The sequence below is a fragment of the Simochromis diagramma genome, unplaced genomic scaffold (assembly GCF_900408965.1).
Source record: "Simochromis diagramma unplaced genomic scaffold, fSimDia1.1 OVJJ01000646.1, whole genome shotgun sequence".
NCBI classification, from domain to species: Eukaryota; Metazoa; Chordata; class Actinopteri; order Cichliformes; family Cichlidae; genus Simochromis; species Simochromis diagramma.
Genome location: NW_024387279.1, coordinates 5,190,636 through 5,217,749, shown reverse-complemented (window position 1 = coordinate 5,217,749; position 27,114 = coordinate 5,190,636). Strand labels below are relative to the sequence as shown.

General features: G+C 38.9%; 1 protein-coding gene across 5 annotated transcripts; it reads left to right on the top strand.

The window, feature by feature from the left end:
• Positions 1 to 26,768, top strand: mitfa (melanocyte inducing transcription factor a). Of its 5 annotated transcripts, none has more exons than XM_040003275.1 (10): positions 2 to 133; positions 6,986 to 7,235; positions 21,418 to 21,618; positions 21,715 to 21,810; positions 21,952 to 22,057; positions 22,364 to 22,447; positions 22,799 to 22,855; positions 23,057 to 23,132; positions 23,362 to 23,509; positions 25,943 to 26,768. In XM_040003275.1, exons 1-10 carry the CDS (start codon positions 120 to 122, stop codon positions 26,345 to 26,347), a joined length of 1,437 nt encoding a protein of 478 aa, XP_039859209.1. In that variant the 5' UTR covers positions 2 to 119; the 3' UTR covers positions 26,348 to 26,768. The 5 variants fall into 5 exon arrangements, with proteins under 5 accessions (XP_039859211.1, XP_039859209.1, XP_039859210.1 ...); XM_040003276.1 differs by lacking the exon at positions 2 to 133 and adding an exon at positions 1,650 to 2,048; XM_040003277.1 differs by lacking the exon at positions 22,364 to 22,447 and having other exon boundaries at positions 1 to 133.
• The last annotated feature ends 346 nt before the right edge of the window (positions 26,769 to 27,114 follow it).

Here is a 27,114-nt window from a genome sequence, read left to right as displayed (position 1 = left end):
GAGACAGCGTTGTGTCACTTCTTACATTTTAGAGCTCTTTAAAAAAAGAAAAGAAAAAGGAAAGGATCTAATTTCTCAATCTGAAGCAGTGGTAAAGGGTGAATCCTGGAGTCACTGTCATGAAAATAAAAAGGTAAGAAGCGTCCTTGATTCTCTGTAAATATATCTTCTTTTATTTTGGGTCAATGCGCCTCTTGGGTTTAGAATAAAATTCAGCTATGTTTCCCTTAATATTATGTTTCACGTGCCCATTTTTTCTACATTTAACTGAAGCTTGTTTATCATTAACTAAATTGGAACTTCATACCAACAACTGGCAACACATCAGCTGTGTGTCTGTGCTGCACATGCATGTAAATCTTTTTCTTAAATGCCGATTGTAGAGAAATGGCTTGTGCTTATACAAAATCAAAAGGCAAAAGGTTTTTGGAGACTTTGAGATCTTAATTTCACAAACAACTCTGTGGGACTAATTTTGCTGTAGACATGATCCATTTATTTATATTTGTGATGCATCAGTTCATTATTGTTTAGTCAAATTTCCACGGTGGCACTAAATATGTGTTCAATCAATTTAGGAAACACAGGTGTGCAATTATAATAAGATAAATGATAATCTGCTAGGGCATGTTTATGCATATATATGCAATTACAAGTCACATTTTTTAAAGGTTTAGCTATGACAGATAGTTGGTTCTGTATTTAAAAGTGACAAACACATGCAGATGTAAGGAACAAACTAACCACAATGGAGAAGCAAAACATGACTAATGGCATTTCTCTCTTTTTTAAACCAGTTAAGCTTAAGTATTGTTACACAGTGGCCATATTCACTTTCTGGGATCATTATGACTGGTGAAAATATGTATAAAATGTGTCCTTAAAGTCCTTAAAGTTTTATCAAAACTCTGCTGTTCCAAAACATGTTTAACAAAACATTTTTGGGGAGATTTATTTTAGCTGTTTTTCTGTCATCTTGTTCCATACTGCAATAAGGAGAACAACCCAAACACAACACACCTATAGAGTGAAGTCTGAAACATTTGCACCAAGAAGGAGGTCAGTCACTGTGGCAGAGGGGCAAGTAAAGCAAAACAGTCCAAAAAACTCAACTAGGAACATAAGGAAACTAAGTAAAATGCAAAAACTCATACCTGAGCAAGAAAATGGAAACAAAAACTTAGAAAAGTTTGATGTGGAACACTGAAAGACAATTTTCCAACAGTATATGGTGTAACAGTGTGAATAAAGCTAAAAGACGGAAGCAAACTAACCAACATTCAATAAAATCAGAGATTCCAAAATAAAGTAGGAACTAAACAGAAACCTCAAACTATGACACATGAATGCACATCACATGACTATCCATGTACACTGTGCATCAGCATGTTTTTGTAAATGGGAAGAAGATCGTTGTTTCCTTAATTATGACAAAACACGTAGGATGTTGAGTGACTGATAAGATCCACTTGTGCAGAGAATGTGGGTGTCTACATGTTTGTTTCCAATAGTCTTTTTTGGCCTGTCTACACTTAAACAATGTAAACAGTGTTTTAATGTCCTCATCCTTTAGCATTTCATATCTTTGAAAAAAAAAAAATACATTGTGGTTTGTCAGGGACCAAGCAGTAAAGCATAAAGGACACAGGTGGTTTTAATTCAAAAAAAAGGGGTTTTATTGACCCAAAAATATGAAAATATATTTAACAAAGCCAAAACTTAAACAGGCAGACCAATAAAAGAGGTCAACTCAATAGACTAAACTCAAGATAATAATTAACAAAACCTCAAACAAACATAAGACAAACTGACCTGCTGAAATGACACACAGGGGAACTTAAATACTGGTTTAGCTAAACCAAATGACACACACGGGGGAAACAAGATGGCTGCCATATAACCAACTAATACAAAACAATTAAACAAACATGAAACACCCCCCAGGCAATGAAGCATGTGGTGCAATCCAATTAGGCTGTCAGTGGTACTTCAGGTCTCGCAGCCCTTTGCCACACCTTTGCCAGACAGGAGGAGAAGCCAACCCCCAGGTAACTCAAACAAAGAAAGATGTATTAATATAACATAAAACAGAACTTTGACCTTGCAAGGTTAATATGTGTGCACGCCATATAAACATTGGAAGGTGTGATGGAAAAATAAATACATTTAATAAAGAAACAATATTGAACAATAAGTAGAATATTTTAAAGTAGTGACTGTAAATTAAACTAAAGTGAATCAACGGGTGGTGAGGTGTGGAGCTTACCATGTGTGGCATGCCATCACATGGTTGTAGTTTTATTCATTGATGGATTAGTACATAGAACAGCAGCTGGAATAACAGCTGTTATAGCAGGAGAAAAATGAACGTGAAGACACAGGCCTGAGAAAACAAACTCGAGCTTCCATTTAAAATGGGAAAAAATACATTTAAGGAAAGACCATACTGTAACCTGCCTAGCATGTATGCTTTTTTTACAATTATATGTATCAGAATTTCAGACTACTTCTCGCTTAGTATTAGAGATGGCACGATACCACTTTTTTTACGTCCAATACCGATATCATAAATTTGGATATCTGCCGATACTGATATAAATCCAATATCCAATATCCAGTATAGAGTATTTTATAATCAATAAAACCTTCTCTTTTTTTAAATATCTTGCTGCATTTTGTATAAGTTCAAACTCAAGTTTAAAAAATAAAACTAAAGCTATTCTGGTATACCTGTATGCAAAAAATGCAGTGTACCCAAAATATTTCATAGTTCAGCAAAACTGATCAATCTAATGCTGGGCTCACACTGTGCGATTTTTGGCCCATTTTGAGCCGATTTTTGAGTCGTGCGACCGTTTTGGTGATCGGCCCGATTTTGGCCTTCATCGTGCATCGTGTAGTATACGTGGGGTAACGAGAAGCGATTGACACCTCACGACGAGCTCCCGATCATCAATCGCTTGGTCGGGAGGATTTCAAACCTGTTTGAAATCCTCGCGACCGTCGTGAGGGTGTCACCGCAGTTTGTCACACTGCGCACGCGCAAACACAAACGTCAGCGAAAAAGACGGCGCAGCACGGCTGTGCAGCGTGTGATCTGGACACAAGCGATGGAGGTACAACTTGTAGAACTTTGGCAAGCTCATCCGAGCCTTTTCGATGTGGCCTCACAACATTATCACGACCACAACAACCGTGAAAATAGTTGGATCGACACTGCTGCTCAATCACAGCTGCCTGATCAATGTTTTTCATTAGCAATTTAGCAAAGTTGATGGTGGTGGTGTGTCTGTGTGAGTGAACGACAGAAGGAGAGCGAGCGACAGAATTTCTGTTATAACCTTCATTTTATGGACGCACGGTGTGAGCACTCGGGTCGCATCAGAGCATCGGGCCGTATAGTGTGAGACCCATCGTGACCTATGAACTTCTAACCCCTGCGAGTCAATCGTACAGTTTGAGCATGAGCTGAATCGCGCGACTGAAAAAACCGCACAGTGTCTGCCCAGCATTATAAACTTAAACCTACTCCATCCTCCCTATTATGGTATTTTAAAGAGTACTTAGTGGAAATATTAAGCAACCTAACTAATAGGGTTGCCAACTCCCAGCAAAAAAAATAAATAAAAATAGGGACCCCCCGCCCGCTTCATAATGCTTAATTGACGTAATTTATTTTAATTTAATGCACGTGTAAAAAAAAAAAAAATGCACAGAAATCGATTGAAGTAGCAGCAGGAGGGGGAGAGAGAATGAGAGGCAGTCAATCCATATATCGGTTGTTAAGCTTAGCCTGGGAACGACTTTTTTCCTGAGAACTGAGACCTGACCTTTTTTTGTCTGATACCTGACGACTTTTTTCCTGAGACCTGAGACCTGACATTTTTTTTGTCTGAGACCTGAGACCTGACATTTTTTTGTCTGATACCTGACAACTTTTTTCCCGAGAACTGAGACCTGACATTTTTTTGTCTGATACCTGACAACTTTTTTCCAGACAACTGAGACCTGACATTTTTTTTAGCCACTTTTACTTACTTACTGTTACTGTCTATTGCAAAAGCATGTGAATTTTTTCTCATTTCTTTTGTTGTATCTATGGAAAAAGCCAAAGATAACACAGTTTAACAGACAGATATAAAATTGTACTTGCACCAGCAAGATGATTCCCAAAGAAGCTGAAAACTTGGCATCTTACAACGTGTGTCCTTAAAACATTTGAGGAAACTACGCGAGGCCTTGAAATATCTACAGCAGATGAAGAGTATCTGAGAATCAGGTCCTTCAGAAAATGGAAAAAAAATCCAGCAAATTCCTGACGCAAATATATCAGGCCGTTCAGTTGATCCATCCATTTTCTGAAGCAGGAGTTTCATCAGAAATGGTCTCACTAGAAGGGCTGCTCACAAAGGTAGCCATATTTACATATTTAAAGTCATTGGCAAGAGGTCTTATAGAGCGGTGAATCCAACAGAGGAGGCCAGGAAAGACGTACAACAGTGGGTGTCTAAAGCCATCTGTGAAACATGGTGGAGGCTCTGTTTCACAGATGGAGATTTTTCAAAATTGATGGAATTATGAGCTCAGAAAGTCACATTTTGATCCACCATATAACATCATCTGGAAACAGTCTGATTGGGACTGGCTTTGTTCTTCAGAGATAACAATGATCACAAACATGCTGCCAAAAAAGTCGAAGCATAGGTGAATAAAAAAACATGCAATGAAGTCATCAAACTGCCTCCCCAGAGCCTGCACCCCAACATTATGTAGTGTAGGCTCATCTTGATAGAGACCAGAACAAAAGGCAGCCAACATCCAAAGAAGAGCTTTGTATATCCTTCAAGAAGACTTTCCCATTTTCCAAACAAAATATAAAGAAATTAAATGTATACTTCACTATTTTACACTTTAAAACAATAGCTCATGAGCATAATATGGATATAAAATCTGTGCATATAAAAATATTTCACTTTGCGTGTTTGCTTTTTTTGACTCATAAGTACATACGTCCTAAACCCTGACAGGGTAAATCATTTTTTTGTCTGTAGTGAACAGTGTTTTAAGGACAAAGTTGGATTGTTTCGCAGTAACTCAGCTTCTTGTGAAATTAGAAAAATAATCCAAATTATTTCGATTTATAATTGATTTTTTTTTTATTGATATTTTCAGCAAGGCAACAATGAGAATACAGCCAGTCTCACTGAACCTTAACAAATGAACTGCAAACTAAATTAAGCATGACTCAGCTTTTTAAAATATGGTTATAACACAAGTATGATTTAAACCATAGCAAGTGCATGAAAACTGCTGTGTCTTCTAAAAGGCCAAATGGAAGGTATTTTTCTGTGGAAAATCAATATCCGACACACAAACACTGAACATTATAAAACAACTTAATGAACTGGAACTTACTTTTCATAAGCAAGACTCCAAAGAATCACTTTTAATGAAACAAGATATAAATTTCTGTGAAATAGGTTGCATAAAAAAGAAAAAACAAGAGTTTCTTCTGAAGCTCTTTCACTGGTGATGTAAAAGCAATAGCTGTCGACCAGAGGCTAGATTTGACATGCCAGGCTAATTAGTGCGATTATCACACAGCTGCGCAGGCTGAGAGGATTTGAAGTGGTTTTATCAAAAGGATCATTTTCTGAGGGAATGCCTCATCCTGACAGCGTGTGCAATGCCAGACCCAGTTCAGTTTGGGATGTGCAGCTGCTGTCTGCTGAAATATGTACATGGATACGAATGGATGAACTCTCAGTGGACAGACTGAGTTTTTGCACATGAGTAAATCTGCGATGTTTATTAAAGGTTTTCCAAAGGCCCAAGGCACTGCCTCACACCTCAAAGCTGATTGGTTATTTGGAGTCTGACGGTTCATAGTCAGCATTAGATTTCCTTGAAATCATTTTCAGACTTGGCAGAGTTTAGATAGAAACCCAAGCAGACCCAATGATATTACCAATCTTATCTGGCCATTGTTATTGACAGTGAGGTAAAGCTCAGAATGAAAAACTACAGTTGATCAGCTTAGCAGCTCAGCTTAGAAATGTACTTTTCCTGGCATCAAAATGTATGCATAAAGGAAACCCTTTATAGAGTCCAAACACATAAATGCTGGGCCACAGACCCCTGACAAACTTTGTTTTGACTTACATATTGATTTAAAAATTCAATGTTTTTACATTATGAAGGTAAAGTTTTGCATGGCTTCATTAAAAATGTTAGGGTTACTGTACGAAAAAACGTTTCCCATTTTCAGGGGTCAAGTTGGAACCAATTACTGATTTTCCATTGAATGACCTTTGGTTCATTGGTCAGTTACTATGAGTAACATGGTAGAGGTTGGATAATGCAGTGACCCCATAACCAGGAATTATAGCACAAATCCCTTAGCTTTGTGGAACATTTATTGCCTGGTAATTTAATAGTTTGGTCTAAATGTTTATTAGCATTGGCACTTTTTTTTTTATAGTGCTAAAGATAGCACTGTTTATTTGAATAGCTGCAAAGCCCAGTGTAGCACTACACCAAAGTTACACCATGATGTTCATTAGGTGCTATTTCTCAAATCCTGATATTTTTACAAACCAAAAGCAGAGTTACAAAAGAAAACGGACGTTACAGTAATGCTTTCTATATTATTTTAGGATACTTAATCAGTTAGATTACATCCGTGTTCAGGGTTGTATAGATAATTACCCACCCTCTTATAGTGTATAACAGTCCATGAAGCATAAATGCATCATTCACCCTCATTCGTAGAACAATAACATATTCTCAGTAAAAGAATCTCTGGCTTCCCTCTTGCTCAATCATTACATTGTGCTCTACTACAATACCTCATATAGCTCAGTGACTCAGGATGGCTCAGGAAAAAATGCCATTGGCCAAGTACATACACACCAGCGTTTTGTTTAGCCTGGCTTATTTAACTCCTCCCTCCGTTTTTTGCCCTTGGGTGGGCCGGTGTTTTCAGTGCTCCTCTGGACCAGCATGGCCTCTACAAGCGCTGCCAGGATTCCCCCCCTCTACCGGCCGTGATGTCACAGGTCCAACTCCAAGAGATGCCAGTGTTTTCCCCCTACCAGGTTCGAGAGTGTGGGGAAGCGAGGAAGAAGAAGTCCGGTCACCCTTTTCACCACGGCGCCCAACACAGGTCTGTCCACGACCTGACGCCTCCACCTGGCCCTTCTGCTGTGAGCCAGTCATCCATAAAGGACCTGAAGGTAAGACTTCCAAGACTCTGGAAAACCTGCTTGAGTCACTGATGATCAGTAATGGGTATTCTCCAGTTGATCCTTGTTTCCAAAAACTGCTTAAGGATTTTGTTCTTCTTTAAATCACAATTTCAACTCTATTATGGACTATGAACAAATACAGTTTTTTAAGAGGGGACTGTGTTAATTCCATACAGGGGATTATCTCTTGACAGAATTCCTGTTTCCAGACATTTGGCATTAAACTCATTTAATCCTATTTGCTCCACTACACTGACATATTTTCATTCATCTGAGTCCTGGAATGACCGGATAGACCCTGAAAGTGTGAGTGTACACATTTTTCAGTCTGCGCTAGTTATAAATATTAGTTTCCTGAAATAAGAGGTCTTCAAATATAGTTATTTTTCCAGGTTTGAGATGAAGAGAAAGTATGAGTATTTACATTCTGCATTTTAAGTAAGGAGCTGTTAAAGAAAATTTTGACTATAGTTGGTGTGTAGCTGATGGATTGGCTCTATAGATTTGATGTGTATCTGAGTTAAAGTAAAATGACTTTACCATCGCTCTGTTTCACTGGGTTCATTCCTGCTGCTCACAGTCTTTTTGCTGATGTGTTGCACCTTTGATATATCATTGTGTTTAAGCCTGCCATAATGTTACTTGGTACATGGAAAAACACAACATAAATGTAATAAAGCAGATTATTTATGGAATTCTTTTGGAGGATCTTTTTCTTATACTTCATAACTTTCACACAACCCAGACAGAAATGCCATGTGGGCAAACACTTCCTGACAGTTTGAACCTTGTCTGTCTGGATTATCAGAGAGACCCCCCTTAAGACATGTATTCAGTGCAAAATTAGCTTAGAAGTACCAGGCAGAGCTGCTGGAGCATGAAAGTGAAAACATAAAGCTCAGTTGAAGTCCAAAAGGGGATGGGGTGGCCCTTAATTAGTCAAGCTTTCTCTGACCCCTTTGAGAATGGAGTGTAAAACCAGTTCAGGGATTGAGACAAAGGCACTCACTCAGCAGTGTTAAGAATTGGGTTTCACAGAACTGCATATGACTTTGTTTTTGGATTTGACTGAGTTATGGCCAAAATTTTCGTGTAGACGGCTGGTAATTGATGATGATAGGGGTTTGATGCTTGACAGTTTCATAACCAAGGAGACAGCTTTGAGCTGCAGAGAAATTTGGGTCATAAAACACCGAAACATGAAGCGAAGACATGTTGTTGTTAAAAAAAAACCCAAAAACTTTAATTTATGCAAATGCCTCTTTTTTGTCAGACCTAATGGCTGGAGAAAAGACCCTATAGGAAAAAAGACCAACTATAATATTAATAAAAAATAACTTGAGTTGAGATAATGTTTACACGTTTTTTTTAACAAACAGAATAATGTAGTCCCACATCCTTAACCTTTTCCATTTCATTTTTTTGATGCATGTTGTGGACCCCTATTGGAATTGATAATGTTGTTGTTTCTACTCGTAACCCTACAGAAATGTTGTCATTTTTTGAGCTACTGCTTCAACCAAGTGTTTGCTAAATTGTGGGATGAATTAACTAAAGCCCATTTATTATGTTATCCTTGGGAAGTACCTGTAGCAACACAAAACTCTAACGTCTTACTTGAGTAACCAGACTTCCTGCAATGGCATATCAGGATGGACTGTTTAGTGAAATGTTTCTTTAATAGTTTAGATCATTTCGACTTGTTGGTAAAACGTACAGTGGGGCAAAAAAGTATTTAGTCAGCCACCGATTGTGCAAGTTCCCCCACCTAAAATGATGACAGAGGTCAGTAATTTGCACCAGAGGTACACTTCAACTGTGAGAGACAGAATGTGAAAAAAAAATCCATGAATCCACATGGTAGGATTTGTAAAGAATTTATTCGTAAATCAGGGTGGAAAATAAGTATTTGGTCAATAACAAAAATACAACTCAGTACTTTGTAACATAACCTTTGTTGGCAATAACAGAGGTCAAACGTTTACTATAGGTCTTTACCAGGTTTGCACACACAGTAGCTGGTATTTTGGCCCATTCCTCCATGCAGATCTTCTCGAGAGCAGTGATGTTTTGGGGCTGTCGCCGAGCAACACGGACTTTCAACTCCCGCCACAGATTTTCTATGGGGTTGAGGTCTGGAGACTGGCTAGGCCACTCCAGGACTTTCAAATGCTTCTTACGGAGCCACTCCTTTGTTGCCCGGGCGGTGTGTTTTTGGATCATTGTCATGTTGGAAGACCCAGCCTCGTTTCATCTTCAAAGTTCTCACTGATGGAAGGAGGTTTTGGCTCACAATCTCACGATACATGGCCCCATTCATTCTGTCCTTAACACGGATCAGTCGTCCTGTCCCCTTGGCAGAAAAACCGCCCCATAGCATGATGTTTCCACCCCCATGCTTCACAGTAGGTATGGTGTTCTTGGGATGCAACTCAGTATTCTTCTTCCTCCAAACACGACGAGTTGAGTTTATACCAAAAAGTTCTACTTTGGTTTCACCTGACCACATGACATTCTCCCAATCCTCTGCTGTATCATCCATGTGCTCTCTGGCAAACTTCAGACGGGCCTGGACATGCACTGGCTTCAGCAGCGGAACACGTCTGGCACTGCGGGATTTGATTCCCTGCCGTTGTAGTGTGTTACTGATGGTGACCTTTGTTACTTTGGTCCCAGCTCTCTGCAGGTCATTCACCAGGTCCCCCCGTGTGGTTCTGGGATCTTTGCTCACCGTTCTCATGATCATTTTGACCCCACGGGATGAGATCTTGCGTGGAGCCCCAGATCGAGGGAGATTATCAGTGGTCTTGTATGTCTTCCATTTTCTGATGATTGCTCCCACAGTTGATTTTTTCACACCAAGCTGCTTGCCTATTGTAGATTCACTCTTCCCAGTCTGGTGCAGGTCTACAATACTTTTCCTGGTGTCCTTCGAAAGCTCTTTGGTCTTGGCCATGGCGGAGTTTGGAGTCTGACTGTTTGAGGCTGTGGACAGGTGTCTTTTATACAGATGATGAGTTCAAACAGGTGCCATTCATACAGGTAACGAGTGGGGGACAGAAAAGCGTCTTACAGGAGACGTTACAGGTCTGTGAGAGCCAGAGATTTTCCTTGTTCGAGGTGACCAAATACTTATTTTCCACCCTGATTTACGAATAAATTCTTTACAAATCCTACCATGTGGATTCATGGATTTTTTTTTCACATTCTGTCTCTCACAGTTGAAGTGTACCTCTGGTGCAAATTACTGACCTCTGTCATCATTTTAAGTGGGGGAACTTGCACAATCGGTGGCTGACTAAATACTTTTTTGCCCCACTGTAAGATAAGAAACACTTGATCTATATCATGTTTGGGATATTTACACTGCTCTCAAGCTTTAAGAACCAGCTAAAATTCAGACTACTTAAGACTGGCAGCACTGCTTATAAAATTATATTTAGGTCATCTAAAAACCAAATCTCACTCAGTTTGAAAACTTGTTAGAGAAACATTTTAAAGGTGATTTTTTTTGTTATTATTAACAGGTAGTCTCTTTGAGATTGAGCTCTATATTTCAGGTGAGACCAGTGTCCACAAAGGCTGTACAAAAACTGAGATAGACAGCTGCATAATAAAAGGACACATTATACATTATACATGATCACACAAAATATTATCTCTGGAAATGTTCCAGTGAAATCAGAAAATGCAGCTTCATAATTTTTTGTAGTTCAGTCCATTTATGAGCATCAAAGTATCTATGGTCGTAATGTGACATCCTAAGTAGCGTGCTTAAATTCCATAAAGAAGCTGAGGGAAGCAGGAAATCTTTTCAGCAGAGCCGTGTAAACAAATATCATAAAATGCTGCTCACTTCAGTTTCCCAGGGAGCATCATACCGCTTCTTTATGTATGATACAATGATGAGTAAGAAAAAAATCACCTGTGATAAATCGTAATACACAAGCCTTCAAGGTGGATGTGGAAGCATGTATATAAACAATAGTGGCACAAGGTAGGGTTGATTGGCATGTTACACTGTGATATTGGGTTGGGTAAAGATAATATTGGTTATATAGAAAGTGAATAAAAGAGGTCCAAGAATAGATTCCTGTGGAACACTGGTACAAATAGGAAGTGGTCTTAACCTGAAACCTCTGGAGATTACTTTCTGAGTCGGATGGTAATCGCCACTCAAAGTTGCCACGTGCCAAGTTAAATGGGCGAGTTGTATGAATATGTAACCCCTGCACAATTTTTTCTTAAGTTTAGGCTATTAGAGGAACTACAGTTTTTTGGCAATTCCTTGCTACCTGGTACTGTGACCAGTACTACCTGACTTTGTTTGGTTTCCCTGGCTTAACTGTTTGTTAATGCAAATATCTAAACCAATCATGTGGGACAAACTCAGTGCATGTGGAATGGTTGTTGAAGCCCACGGGTTAGTCTACTGGGATTTTCCCACACAACAATGTCTAGGGTTTAGACAATGGTGAAAATCCCTTATTGATGCTATAATTGCAGACTGCTTCAAGCCAATTGGAAAGCAACAATAACCATAATCAAGGCACGCAGAATAGCATCTCTGCAGCATCTCTGAATGCACATCATTCCCATCCTACAGGAGTATTGTTGCCGGCCATGTACATCCCTTTGCACGTACGCACCATGCCACAAATCTCCAATTATCTCAAACTTGTTTCTTGAACATAACCATAAGTTCACTTTACTCAAATGCCATCCACAGTTACCAGATATCAGTCCAACAGAGCACCTTTAGGGAGTGATGGAACCTTGTTTATTCTACCACGAAGAATTAATTCTGTACAGAAAAGGCAGTCCAATGCTATACTAGTTGTTCCTAATAAGCTGTCAGGTGAGTGTACATTGTCCATTGTATTAACTTTATTATTAGTCACATTTTTCATGTTTTCCTGTGGCAGTTATTACCTTTTTTGCTTATATAATATAATGTTCAGTGCTAAACTCTGAGCTTGTATTTATGTTTTCATTATTCTTATTTCTAGTAGGATGTTTACTGGTAGTATGATTTTATTTGCAAAAGATTATTTTATATGATCTGTTTTATATTAGATTCTTAAAATAACATGTAAACTAATTTAAAAATTCATAAATCTTCATACATAAAAATTGAATTCATTCAACAGTGCCATCAAAGATTTTCCAAAGTCATTTGATGGCACTGCGTAGCCCTAAATAAAAAAAACCCATCAGATTCAAGTCCGCGTGCAGCCCTTTGTGGTTTACACTGACCTTTTCCTCAAACTTCAGGCACATAAGCTGAATAATGTGAGATCTTTGTACTATTTGATTTTTGGGTTTGGCTCAGACTGAGCTGTAAACGACCTAAGAGAGAGTCTTTTGTTTGTTGCATTTCTCAGAGTATACCTAAAGCTCTGTTCTCAATTTCGAAGAGCCAGTCGATCCTTCGAGATAACGTTTACCAAGAGTAGGACATGTCTCAACAAGTCTCAAAATCCATGACAAGAATTTTCAAACCCAAAATATAGCATTTGTATATTTTTAATACAGCATTTCATCTGTAAATGCTGACACTTCTCATTATGGCAAGATGGAAATGTACGCTGCTTGGTTAAAATTTCAATTTTAAAACTCAAAGCTTAGTCTAGTGCAAAGCTCCCACATCAGACATGACAGCCAGACAGCGTGTTTATGTAGCTGCTAAATTAAGCACTGTTGTTTGTAACTTAAGCAAGTGCATGTTTCTAATCCCACACTGACTGGACTGTGTGTCTCATTCTTGGAAGAGGATGTTACATTCTTTCTAATGTTACCCGTTAGCCTTAGGGAAAGAAAAAAGAACACGTCTTTGTCCCAAGCTGCTCCTCCTAATGAATCGGCCTGTCTCTGCTGTAGCTGCCTTTGCTAAAGAGAAGTGCTAGTGAGGGCATTGGGCAAAAGAGCAAACTGTCTCCTTCAGGCCATGTCAAAACAACATAGTGTGGTTGTTCAACTCAAAATCCTTCTTACGACCACTTTGGATATGAGAGTTTTTGCTGCCTTCTTGAAAAAGAAACAATTTTCTCAAAAAGAGGCTTCGCAGTAACATTTTATTTATTATGTTTATTATGTATTCTGTTACAATGTACGCAAAGGAATTCATAACTGTATCTACATCAAACAAACCAAAAAATGTCTGAAGAAAGGCTAAATTGGTACTTGTAAAAAAGAGGAGCCCTTGAGGGTGGGCAGCTATGGGGGAGGCGGAGGCGACCTATACTAAAACATTAAAAGTTTTAATGGGGGCCATTTCTTCAGTAGAAAGCAGATTGTGTTCTGTGTTCGGGGTTTTCTGGAATAACAGTGGTCACGGTTGTGTAAAAATATGTGACTGCTTTGTCTTGTTAAATGCTATATCTTTGTGTGAACTTCAAAGACAAATACAGCGTTTTTTAATAGTTTTGTTTTTCCTTGATTTCTCCTGATTAAAGCACCATTTGAATTTAACCCAGGGTAAAATCTGATTAAAGGGCTGATTGTCAGCGTTAATTCAAGGGGTTTAACAAAAGCATTACATTAAATGTTCATTTATCCTGTGCTAGACAGACCCAACACATTACATTAAATGTTCATTTATTACCATCATACATAGTTTTAAAAGTAACAGGACAATTGAATGAGATGGCTCGTTGTCAGATGGAAGCTTGCTGTCTCATGAGAAATTAAACACATAAATATGTGGAGGAATGAAGCTTTCATTGGAATCCTCAATGTCTTCACAGTGCAAATGAATAAACAGCTAAAGCAAAGTGGAAAAGCACTTCCCATTTTCCAGGAAAGGGTATTCTGTCATATTCTTGTGATCTACTTATGTTGCCAAATATGTTGGTATTTTGGTGTCCCGGTATCATAAATCATGTCAATATGAGTGAACTATAGCAAGTGAGGAATATAATAAAGCCTCTATTCAAGAAGTTTCTTACAGATTTTGGTCCTTATTGATATTAAAAAGCACTGAAAGAAACCCAATTTTGTCCTCTGTGGCAATCAATGTCCCGGGTGACCCGGGACATTCATTTGTCTGGCCTGTTGCTACAAGCGATTCGATCCTTATACAACCATTGCAAGAGGTGGACCTGCATAGCCGGCAATAAGTTGGACTTGTTCTCAGTGGGAGTTGGAGTCTGCCATGGCTGCCCCTTTGCCACAGAGTCTGTTCATAATTTTTTGGACAGAATTTCTAGGCGTAACCAAGTGGTGGAAGGCTTCACCTTGGGCGGTCTCAGAATTTCATCTCTGCTTTTCGCTGATTATATGGTTCTGTTGGCTTCATCGAGTGGTGGCGTCCAGCTTGCACTGGAGCCTCTGATCACAAGCTTTGGGTTGTGCCTGAAAGTACGAGAACGCAGATTCAAGCGGCGAAAATGAGCTTTGTCCGAATGGCCTCTCCCTCAGAGATAGAGTGGGGAGTTCAGCTTCATTTGACAAGGATGCCACAGACTCGGTCTGTCTCGGTCTCTCTCTTATCTCATTGATGCCCACTCAGTGATTTATAATTCCGCTTATTATCTAATAATAATAAGCAAAATTATTATTATTAGAAAAGTTATTTAATACACACAATACTATGCACGGCAGAAATGTGAAAAGTCCATCTTAATAATTCTACTAGGGTCTGTTCAGATGTGTAAAAGTTATTTTGTGACTAATAAAAATGTCATTTTTAGATATTCTTCATTGATATGAATGGCCACGTTGACATTTAAATCAAAATAAGCATTGTTTTGCTTAGCAGCATGTCATTTTGGTAACTTTGAAATTTAAGCTAAGAACAGTTATTCACCAACAAAAAATGGGAAATGTAAGTTGAGGTGAAAGTTACCTTTTTAACCGATATGTTCTGTCTGCTTCTTTATGTCTCACGGTGTTATGAGTAGTTCAAATAGGTTTTGGCAGGTGGAGGAACCCTAAGATTGAGTGTAGCAGTGCAGAGTGAAGTGAAGAATCAACTACAAACAAGTCACATCATGTGTTCTGTATGTCACAATAGATTTTTCTTTGTGAACGTCCAGAGATTAGATGATCTGTGCTGGTAGTCTGATGTTCCTTGTGCTTGTAGTACTCCCCTTGTAGAGCAGTAATTACACTCTGAAGTACTGTGGCCACAACTTGATTTAATTCTGCACTGTGAGAGAAGGAAAAGGGAAACGGAGGAAAAGGGAACATGCTAAAGGTGTAAATATCAGGCTACAGGACATGAAAAAAATAATAACAAATTTGACGGTACCATGCATTAATATATCAGATTTAATTGTTTGTTAACTGAACACGCTAAAATCCTGCAGTGCATCATTTATGGGCACTGACATTTTCTCTACTGAATTATCAGAAAAAGTCAAGGTACTAATACCTGTACTAAAGATATTCACAGCTTATGTCTTACATTTGTCAGGAAAATATGTTTTGGGAAATTTGTCACCTTAAACACAAACTTTTGTGTTTGTATTTATGTGAATTCCTTCCATAAATACAAAAGCTTTATATTTACAAAAATGATATTATGTTGGAGATCGATTAGTCTACTACTGAAGATTACACAGAAGAAAATTTTAGTATTTTTTGCTAGTATAGTATTTTTAAATTCATTATAAGGCGTTATTATTTTTTGTCTTTTAAATTAACACAATAAAAAAATTGTCAAAATGATCCAAAATATAAGCATGACTAGTGCTGTTTTTGTGGGTTTACTTGGAAAAGAAAAGAAAAAAAGAATTTACAGATGACTTTTTGTTGTTTATGGACCTCATGTTAACTTTTGTGGTCCTCCGTTTTTGTTTATATGTTTTATAAAGTTTTGTTGAGCCCCATTACTAGTCGTGTAGTGCTTTGATAGGACTGAAATGTGTATGTCCTGGATATGTCTAATACTACTTTCAGTCAGGCTTAGCTTGACTAGTGACCAGAGAAATCAAATCTTTTCGTGTGCGTGTGTTTATTGTAAACTATGGGGCTCTGTAGTCTTACATATAAATCCGTGAAAGGCTGGACTCTGCAGTTACTGAGTCTACAGAGCTTTGGTGCCTTTACGTGGTCTGCCACTTTGTCGCCGACTTGTTGTAGTTCCTAAATGCTGCCACTTTGCAATAATATCACTGAGAGCTGATAGTGGAATATCACAAAACGATTTGCTGCTGCCATGATCAAATTCAGTGTGCACATGGCTGAATCAGAGAAAATTTTACTGCACTAATATTGTTCTCTCAAACTCAAGATATGAACTCTAAAATAATTGATTTAATGCCTGACTTTTCAATCCATCTACTGTACTTCTGCTACTGACTCGCATTGCCTAAGATAGGAAAGATCTTAAGTAGTCAGGACCGCTACTGTAGCCATATTCTTAAATGTTAGCTCACACAATTAGCATCTTCCTTTTGACTGAATGCTTTGAGTGTGGCTGGTTGCCAAGGAAGTTGGAAACAGTGGAGTGGGGCTGGTGGAGTGATATGAATGGATGTATTTCTTTTCAGGGGTCAAAGAGTGACGACTATCTCGAAATGTTATTGGTCCTAAAGGCATTAGTTTAAAGCACGAACCCATGTGCTTTCCTTGAGAAGGTAATAAACCTCTGTCTCACAAAGAGTCTGTGAATAAAGTGAGAGCTCGTCTTGCTGTAGGGATAGATGAAATACATCCCTTGTTAATAGTTCCCTCTGGACCCAAAGGTTTTGCTGAAGGAAAAGGCCAAGCTGTGAAGAAGAGACAAAGAAACGTTCTACTATGAGTTTGCAAAGAATGCTTTCTCTGTTTTATTGTATAAACCTCTGTCGAGCCAGGGGGCTCCTCCTCTGTTTGTGCTCACCTCTCAAGCTTTTACTGAGTTTCCACTAATTCAGGGCAAAGGCGTGATGCTCCGTGTTCTATCAGCGTTACACGAGATGCAGTAGCTCATATAGGCATTAATGAGCTCCCTCGTCAAAAAAGCGTCATCGAGAGGATCTCTGAAGAAATGTGAGATTATAGAGATAATGTACTATTTTTCAACATGAAAAAAGAAGCACACAAAGAGCTTTCAGTGCAGAGTACCTCTCGCTTTGCAGTTGTTTTCTGCTTGTAAAAGCAGACATAAAATATTATTGACAATCACAAAATGCAATGTGAAATAGTGTAAATAATTGATGCTGCAGTTTTTTTAGCAAAAACATTGAATCTGCTTTCAAATGAGTGATTTAATTACTGGTAGCACTGTGGAACTTTATTTAATGGTTAATCTGCAGAGCCCAAAATGGAAAATAATTTGGCATGACATCAATGTTACCCCTCTGTGAAGTATGGCCTGAAAATTTGACACCATGTCGGTGGTACAAGAACATGCACAGCTAGTCTAATGTTGCTTGTCATCATGAGTGAAATGTCCTCAACCCTAACTATTAAACAAACAGAAAAGACAGGTGTCTGTGAACGTGGGCTTTATTTGCCCTTCTTAAATAAAATGTAATGTAATAAATGTGGTGATGAAGTTTCTCATTAAAACTGCAAAAACTGTAAATAGTAGCAGTACAGTGAAAATAGTTAGTCTGTTTTCGTGAACATTGGCAACATTGACATTAAAAATGTTCAATAATTATTTGGGTTGAGGATAAGGAAAAAGAACAAACGCCACACTGTGAAAGAGAGCCAGAGATTAATAATAATAACTAATGATTAAATGCAGATGGTGTATACATGTTGCATCATGGGAATCCCCCAGCAGCCTAGACCTATTGCAGCGTAACTAAGGGAGGTTTCAGGGTCATTTGATTTATCAAAAAGGAATGTTTTAAGCCTGATCTTAAAAGCAGATTCATTCTAGGAACCAAAAGTAAACAAGCAGTCTGAAAGCAAAGTGCTCTGTTGGTGTGATATGCTACTATGGGGTCTTTATGATAAAATGCGGCTTGAGACCTTGGGCTGAGATTTCCAAATCTTGGTTTAAGGAGCTGATGTAAAGAAACCTATATAGGAGAATTGTGTTCTCTCTTTCTATTTCCTGTCAGCATTTTGAATCGACCCTGAATGATTTTCAGGGAGGTTTTAGGAGAGTTAATAATATATTGTATCAGGCTAGTAGGCTAGTAGTACAATAACCTCAGTTTTATCTGAATTTAGAAGCAGGAAATAGGAGACCATCAAGATCTTTATTTCTTTAAGACATTCCTAATGGGCGTGTGTCATCTGGCTTCATAGATATGAAAGCTAGGTATCATCTGCATAGCAATGAAAATCTATGCTTTGCCTTCGAATGATACTGCCTAGTGGAAGCATCTATAACTTAAATGACCCGTGGGCCACTGCTGGCACTGTCATCTCATGTGACGTCCTTGTCTCATGTGAGTATATTCAGTTTTGCTTGCCCTATCTCGTCTTGTCAATTACTTCCAGCTGTGTTCCCCACCTGTGCGTGTTCTCCCTGCTGTCTACCTTCATGTGCCTTCGCCCACCTTCCTTTGTGTTCAGGTTTGCCGTTTAGTTGAACCCAGTATAGATTATCTTTAGTTCCGTTTTGCCATCCTCTCCTTGTGTTTTATTTTACAATAAACCTCCTTCGCATCTCAGCGAGTGCCTGCTCTTGGGTCCTCATTTATTTCTCCACACGGCTCACTCTGTTAGCCGTGACAGTTTTAAAATTTCAAATATTGTATCACAAGAAAAAACTGCAAACATAATTTGTTCCCATTTTTTCCAGTTGAATCTGTGAAAAATGCCAACAACAACACAGTTTTACATAACTAAAAAAGTACGTTTGCACCAACAAGGTGATTTGATCCCTGGACTTCGACATTATTGTAGCGCTGTGGGACGCTCTTGACAGAAGAAGGTCAAATTGAAGGTCAAATGATGCCCGTTATTAAGGTGAAAGGAAAATAGTCATAAAGAGCAATTTTGTTTTTGTTCCTGGCATTAAAAAGCCAATTAACATGTACGTTTGTGCGCGCTGACTCGCTTATGAAGTCAGCCACACGGGCCACTAGAGGAGCTGCAGTTTGTGTCATTTCCACATTTAATTCATTTTTCAGTTCCAGGGGTTGCAGCTTGGCCAAAAGACATATTTATTTGAAGCATCCAGTTTATGTATTTCATGCGTAAAGGACAAAAGTACAGCCAGCATAAAAATGCAATGTTTTATTTTTTTACACCATTGTTCCCTTGTTGCTTCCAGATATTATTTTACATGTAACACAAGTTAAGCATCAATCTTTTGGATAAACACAGCACCTATGGTTTACCTAATATACTCATATAATAAATATTGATATATGTGTGTAACATGTGGCTCTATACCACCTGTTGGACAAGCATTGCAACTATTCTCGACCCTGGGTAATGTCTTTCTGCTGTTTCCCCATCTTTGTTTCTTATCTATGGTTCCTGATAGTTCCATTTCTGGTAAGGCTGGGTAAAATAGCACTGGTTCCCAGCTTTCAGTATTATTATCTCCATGTTCCATCTTTTATGCTTGTTAAGGGCCAATAAGGGGTCACTACTTTTCGGTTCTTTATATAAGACAAGCCAACTTGTTGTTTTTTTTGTTCAAAAGATTTATTCATATCAGGACCATCTGTGTAAATTTTTCAGTTGAAAGAAAACAACGCGACTTCCACCAGCGTTACGCTTCATGCATATCTGGCCAAAACATTTTTTCCAAGTCATTCAGCACACCCTCTGGGCTCAATGCAGTGCACCATTGACTGAACTTGGTGACAACCAATTCACAAAAATGAAGCGTGTTCAATAAAAGATTTGAAAAGCAACAAACCCCTGTTCACTTTTGCTCAGTTCCAAGTTAATTCTCCTAAATACAAAGATAATTGACCTAGGCAGCACAAAACTGTAGCCAGATAGGAAAAACAGGAATGAAAAAATATTTTGCTGCTAAACCAAGACATTCACCTTAGATATATACATGATATCAATGTGACTTTAACGTTTACCTGCTGATGATCAAATGTAATTAACCTCTAAAAAATGTTTTAAATGGATGGGGCTAGGGAAAACAGCATACGTTTGAGTTTTCGTATGGCTAGATCGTAGTGAAACAATGGTGTCAATTGTGTTTTGGGTGTTCAGAACAAATAATGTTTTATACTGGATGAGCAGAACTAAAGATTAAATGTTAGTTGGCCTTAAGCAAGCTTCGGTTCGCAGACTACTGGCCAACCAGTAGAAAGACTCCTTTGTGAGCTGCAGGTTGTGACGTCAAATGGGCTGTATAAAGACATAAATTCATAGCTAATCTGGAACAACACAGGAGTGGGAGGATGAGTCTTGGTGTCCTCCTCCATTTCTTAACTTGCATAACTAATGAGCCTTAAATATCAGATAAATTAAGCAGGACCAGTGACTGCTGTCAGATTTGCACAAGCTATCTGTGGACCACAGTGTAAGCTAACAAGACAAAGGGATTGTACTGTATGTGCATTATTTTCAACTTCTGAAATACCTAAAAACCATGCTGGAGATGCTTGAATACAGCCACTATCAGGTGAGATGGGCTGACATATTTTAAAATTTTTGGAAAAAAAAAAAAAGAGTAGATGCGATTTTTACACTAAAAGAGTCAAAATATCTTTGCTGCGCTTGAAAACAGGACTTAAGGTTGAGGATTAGGGTTGAGTTCTAAATACTTCATTATGTGTACCCAGTTCACAAGTCTTTGGTTAAATGAAGGCAGGGAAGCTGTTTTACACACAGTCGTATTTAAATTGCTGCACGAGTTGGAGAGGTGCTGAAATGTTATATAGTGCTCTTTTAGGAAAAAAAAAAGAGAGCTTGATGAAAAAAAATGTAAAAGAAATGTTGTTTGGACATTTCAACATCTTATCACCGTAATGTTGCAAAGCAAGCACGTTAGATTATTTGGTTTTAAAAGGCTGTTTTCAGGGGAACTTTTAATGTAACAGAGTAGTATAGTGTGATTCATTTGGATTTGTAAGTTGCACTTTGAAGCTGGAAACATTTGAACATTTAAGTTCTTGCATTTTTAATTTGTGCTTTTACCACACCGGGACAGATGAATTATTATAATGAAAACATTCATTTTTAAATCTATTTTTTTCTCTACGTGCCAGTGTATTTTTCTCCTTACCCTTAACTGTATCACACGAGCTTAGTCAAAGAATAAATCCAAAAGCTAATGTGGTGTAATGTTTACGACTTTGCCACTTAGGTCCAGACCCACCTGGAAAGTCCCACCAAATACCACATCCAGCAGGCTCAGCGGCAGCAGGTGAGGCAGTATCTGTCAACCACCCTGGGTGGTAAAGCTGGCAGCCAGCCCCCCGAACACAGTATGCCACCCGGTCCTGGCAGCAGTGCACCCAATAGTCCCATGGCTTTGCTCACCCTCAGCTCCAACTGTGAGAAAGAGGTACACCTGCTCACTTCGAGGACATTCAGTATCCTTACATGCAGATGTCTCGACAGAGAGTGAGGAGTTCATGAAATGTGCCTTTGTGTTATACAGATGGATGATGTCATTGATGATATTATTAGCTTGGAGTCAAGCTACAACGACGATGTTCTTGGATTGATGGATCCAGGACTCCAAATGAACAACCAGGTAATTTATTTTAAGATAAAATAAATACTACAATAAATACCAAAGTGTGTAATGTTGACACCTTCTTTGAGTTTAAATAAAATATATGACAGTTGCTCTTTTCAAGAGGACACTATAATGACAGGTTTTTAACACCAACAGCTACCTGTGTCAGGAAATTTATTGGATGTATACACCAACCAAAGTCTCCAGCTACCAGGCCTCGCCATCAACAATTGTCCACCCAACATTAAAAGGGAATTCACTGGTAAACTAACACTCAATTTATGAGCGTTTGGATTAGAAAAAGTATAAGGCTTTACTACATGTTGTTTACTACTGGTATATTTGTGGACACTCAGTTTAGTACACTTTTCTGTGACCTTTCTGTGTCTAAAAATTTACTGCTGATAAAATACATGCATAACCTTGTTTTGTATGATGTAATCCCAGTCCACTCAGACACTTTTACATCTAAATACATAGATTACTTTAGGCTGATGTCAATATTGTGTGCAATTTAGAAGTGCACAAAATACTGTTAAGTCAATCATGTGCCAAATAATTACTCCAGCTCCTGGCATGAAGCAAGTACTGGACAAGCCTGGATCCTGTGGCCAATATGAAAACTATCAAAGGCCAGAGAGCTTTCCAGTAGGTAAGCAAAGCAAAATGAAGAGAAAAAAAAAGACATAATGTTTTGTAAACTGTAAAACTTCACTTTCAGAAACTGTATGTTGAGTGTTTTGTGTATTTTTAAATTGCACACATTATACTACTGTATATTGCAAAATCTGAGATGCAAACTTTAAGCTTTTTTCCAGTTCTAGCCTTCAGATTGTTATTTTTTGTATTGTTTGTGATTAACAGATTTCAAATATGCTAAACAAACCTCAAAGCATGTGAAATACAAACCTATAAAATGAAATCATTTACTCTGGATTAAATCACATTGTAATCAAATGCTTTTGTCTAAAGTATTGCTATTCAGCCTTCTTTTGCTTCACAGAGGCTGAAGTTCGTGCTCTGGCAAAAGAGAGACAGAAGAAGGACAACCACAACTTAAGTAAGGCAATCAAAATATTACTGAATTTCAATTTTTTATGTTTAATTTTAGTAGCTTCATTGTGTAGTGGTTTACACAATCGCCTAAACATCCTAAAAAGCAAATAGTTTGTTATTTTTATACTTAATTTTCTACTTCTAGTTTTTTCGTAAATCTATATTAATCGGTGTTCACAGTTCATGTCCTTACTTTGCATTCTAGTTGAACGAAGACGGAGATTCAACATCAATGATCGCATTAAAGAGCTGGGAACCTTAATACCAAAGTCAAATGATCCGTAAGTGTTTTTGCATGTATTTATGCTAATGGATGCATGTGCCCAGCCATCTACTTGTCTGCCTACTGTAGTGATTCATGCATTAACCGTGTTTTAACATCCTAATGTATCAAAGTCTCTTTAAAATGCAATTGCCATTTTGCTCAGCAGGATGTAAAGAACCCTGAGGTGTTCTGGTCAGCTGGTCAGCTGAGTCTGACTGTAGATATTTGTCTCATGTATACCCCAGAGACATGCGCTGGAATAAGGGCACTATTCTGAAAGCCTCGGTGGACTATATTCGGAAATTACAGCGAGAGCAGCAGAGAGCCAAGGAGCTTGAGTGCAGACAGAGGAAGCTGGAGCACGCAAATCGGCATCTCATGTTGCGTATACAGGTGGGTCACTCTAAGGCTTTGCAGACATTATGTAGGTTTTTTAAAGTATTATGGTCATGTTTTTGTTTTTTTTTACGTAAAAACACAAAATTAGTACAGCAAAAATCTACTTGATCCCAGATGTACAGTATTTTACACAAAATTAACAAATGCTTGTTCTTTTAATGCATCAATTACAGGTAATATGTAGAAAGCTACTTGTGTTTGACATTCTTATATATAAGGGAATTATCCTGTCCAGCCAGCAGCCAGTATAGCTTGGCAGCTATAGCATGAAGGGTGGCAAAAGAACCAGTGTGCAAAATCAGAGAATGTTTTATCTGGAAAAAAATTGTTCTATTCAAAAGATGTTTCAGCCAATTTTGAGTAATTTGGGTCATACACTGCCTGACCAAAAAAAAGTTGTCACCAAAATAAAAGGGTCACACACTCTAATATTTTGTTGGACTGCCTTTACGGCATGCATTCGCTCTGGCATTGTTTCGATAAGTTTCTGCAATGTCTTTTTTTTTTTCTCTTGCCTGTCCGTTTGGCTCTTTTGCCATCAGAATTAGTGTCTAAAGGCGAAGAAAGATGCCCAATGGATTTACTTTACCAAATGGACCATCCCAGCCTTGCCGTAATGGTCTATTTGATTCACCTTTTATTGTTTATTTTATTTTATTTTCACTTTGCTAAATACGGGACAGACTTAACTGGGGAAAAGAAAGCAGAGAAAGAAGAAGGGAAAGAAAAACAGCAGAGAAGAGGAAAGGTAATAAAGGGCAAACAACAAAAACCAACAAAATAAGCAGACAAAAATACATATATCAATCACCTGGATCACCTGTTGAGAAAGAAAAAAGAGAGAACAATCAGAAGGAAAAAAAGCGCAATATAATAAACAACATCACGATGATCTATGGGAATGTAACAGTAAATACTAAATATTAAACATCATTGTGCAGCACGTAGGATCGACAGCGCACAGTGTGCTTTGAGGTAGGAGCAGGTTGCAGTGACGTGCCCGTGAGCTCCGCCGGCAGCCAGCTGCGCCAGAGTGACAGAGCCCCAGGCCGAGAGGCCGAGGGCACCCCACCCCCCGAAGTGGCCCGAGCGAGCCCCAGGCTCCAGGCCCCGACAAGCAGCCACGAGGAGTGAGCCGGTGTGTACCTTGGACGCCCATCACTGGACACAAAGAACCACCAACGCACCGATGTCTGAAGGCGTCTGCCACTTGCAGGGGAAGTGGTCGGGGAGATAGGTCTCCATACCTTGGAGGGCCTGAGCTGTCCCTAGAGGGGTGGCGTTTGATACCCAACCTGACATATAGACACAGACATACAGGCACACACAGATACAGACATCCATTCCCACCCTCATGCTCTCATATGCAATTACTCAACACTCACCCAACGTGGAGACAGACATAAAGAGACGCTGTACACACGATCACACTCCCCAAGTGTACTCTAAGCCCCAGGTCTAGGTACCCAGACCCAGGTAGTGTTACCCTCTTCCCTGCTGCCCCGACTCGGCAGCAGCAGGCCCCACATTCCAGACCCCAATCGGACGGCCAACTCCTCCTCCTAGCCCCCCTGCTCCAACAGGCAGCAGAGAACGGGGTGTTTCTGCAATGTCGCAAGATTTATTTCCATCCAGATTCTCAATGGGGTCTGGACTCTGTGGTGGCCAGTCTATGGCTACGTCCACATGTACATGGGTATTTTTGAAAACGCAGATTTTTCTATGCATTTGCACCTTTCATCCACACGTAAATGGTGTTTTCGATCACTGAAAACTGAGATTTTTTTAAAATTCCTGCCAGGGTGGAGACTTTTGAAAACTCAGTTTTTGCATTTACGTGTGGACGAGGAAAACGGAGATGCAACGTCAAAGGTGTGCCCCTTTTTTTTGACGTGACGCTGTGCGCCACGTTATTGTTTATATGTGATTGTTTCTACAATGGCGGATATAAACAAAATACTGTTGCTGTTAATCTGACTATTTGAAGTTTTTACACACGTACATATACACACGCAGTTACTGTCTCTCCATCACTTCATCTGCCTCTCTTCTTACCCTGAGCCCAGTTGGGGTTAAATAACTTGTTGCCAGCTGAACGATAATCGCCCATGCAGTAATTGTCCAATAGGAGGCTCATACCTATTTGCTTAGTTAAGTCCAAGTGGCGACTTTTTGGCCAGGCAGTGTATTTGCATCCTCCCACTTTTCACCAATTGTTTTGCACTTTACAAACAAGATGCAGCACTACCATTAGTGAGTTTCAAAAGATGCCTTTAGTTGGATTTTCTTCTTTGCTCTATGTTCCAGGTCTTATGCTGGCTTAGCAAATTTGCACAAAACATGATTTTGAAGTTGATTAGCGTAGATGTACTTTTTGTTCCAGTGTTAAAACATTGCAACATTTCCACCGTTTCTATCTCTATCTAGGAGTTGGAAATCCAAGCCCGTGCTCATGGTCTTACAGTGGTGTCATCCCCAACTGTCTGTACATCAGAGCTAATGGCTCGTGCCATTAAGCAGGAGCCCGTCCTTGGTGACTGCCCATCAGAGCTCTACCAGCATAGTTCTGCCCCTGACATGTCCCCTCCAACCACATTAGACCTCAACAACGGCACCATCACCTTTGACCATATGCCAGCAGATGCGGGGGAACCTGGCCCTTACGGCAGCTCTAGTGCGTGTAAAATGAAGGAGCTGGTAAGGGACAACACCCTAGGGCCAATTTCCCCCAGTGATCCCCTGCTGTCCTCGATGTCCCCAGATATTTCCAGCAACATCGACAGCCACCACACTTCCAGCTCAAGTTTGGAGGAGAAAGAGCATGGATGTTAGCCCAACAGCATGAGCTGCACTGACATTTACATTTGTAGCAACTCACCAGTGTGGCGCCTACATTAAAGATATCAATGTGAATGGATTAAAGAACTCGTGGTATGTTTAAATCTTTTCTTATTTTTGTCCACACTGGTGTAGAAGTTTTAAGTGTTACATAGTCAGACAGGTCAAAATTACTTGACATGTAATATACAGTGTCTGTGAAACATGACTACAGTCTTATTTTGGACTTGCAAATCTGTTTATTTTTGTCATATTTCAAACTTTTCATATCTTTTCTAAATACACAGTGAACCTGGTGGCAATGCCAAAAGACAAAAGTATGCATATGTAAAAATGTATTGCTGATAAAGTCCAAAACTTGGCACATGTTGTAATATTTGGAAATACTACATATAATAAATATTTAGAAAGAAAAGTTTTGGTATTAGAAATCCGTGTATTATTTAAAGTAATTTTTACACTATGTGGTTGTTGTATTATGAGGAAAGAGCAATCTTTTAGAAAAAGGGCCACATAATAAAACACATTATACTCATTTACTGGGTAGAACTTTTGAAATTACATTATGTGAATGTGGTTTCTATGCTGATGAGAGCAGTGGAGAAGCATCTGGTGCTGTACAAGCGCTTAACACTTTGAGATTTGCCTTTTGCTTCTTTAAAATGACAATGTAAAGCATGTGTCAAACTCAAGACATGCCGATGAAATCCAGTCAAGGTTAAGCTTAAATACAAGGGTCAGAGAGACAAAAACCCAATGCA

What these genes read in the sequence shown, in the direction of transcription:
- mitfa (XM_040003275.1), top strand. An exon ending in CATCCATAAAGGACCTGAAG is followed by an intron (nt 7,236 to 21,417) that starts GTAAGACTTCCA and finishes TTTGCCACTTAG; the next exon opens with GTCCAGACCCACCTGGAAAG. An exon ending in GAAGGACAACCACAACTTAA is followed by an intron (nt 22,856 to 23,056) that starts GTAAGGCAATCA and finishes TTTGCATTCTAG; the next exon opens with TTGAACGAAGACGGAGATTC.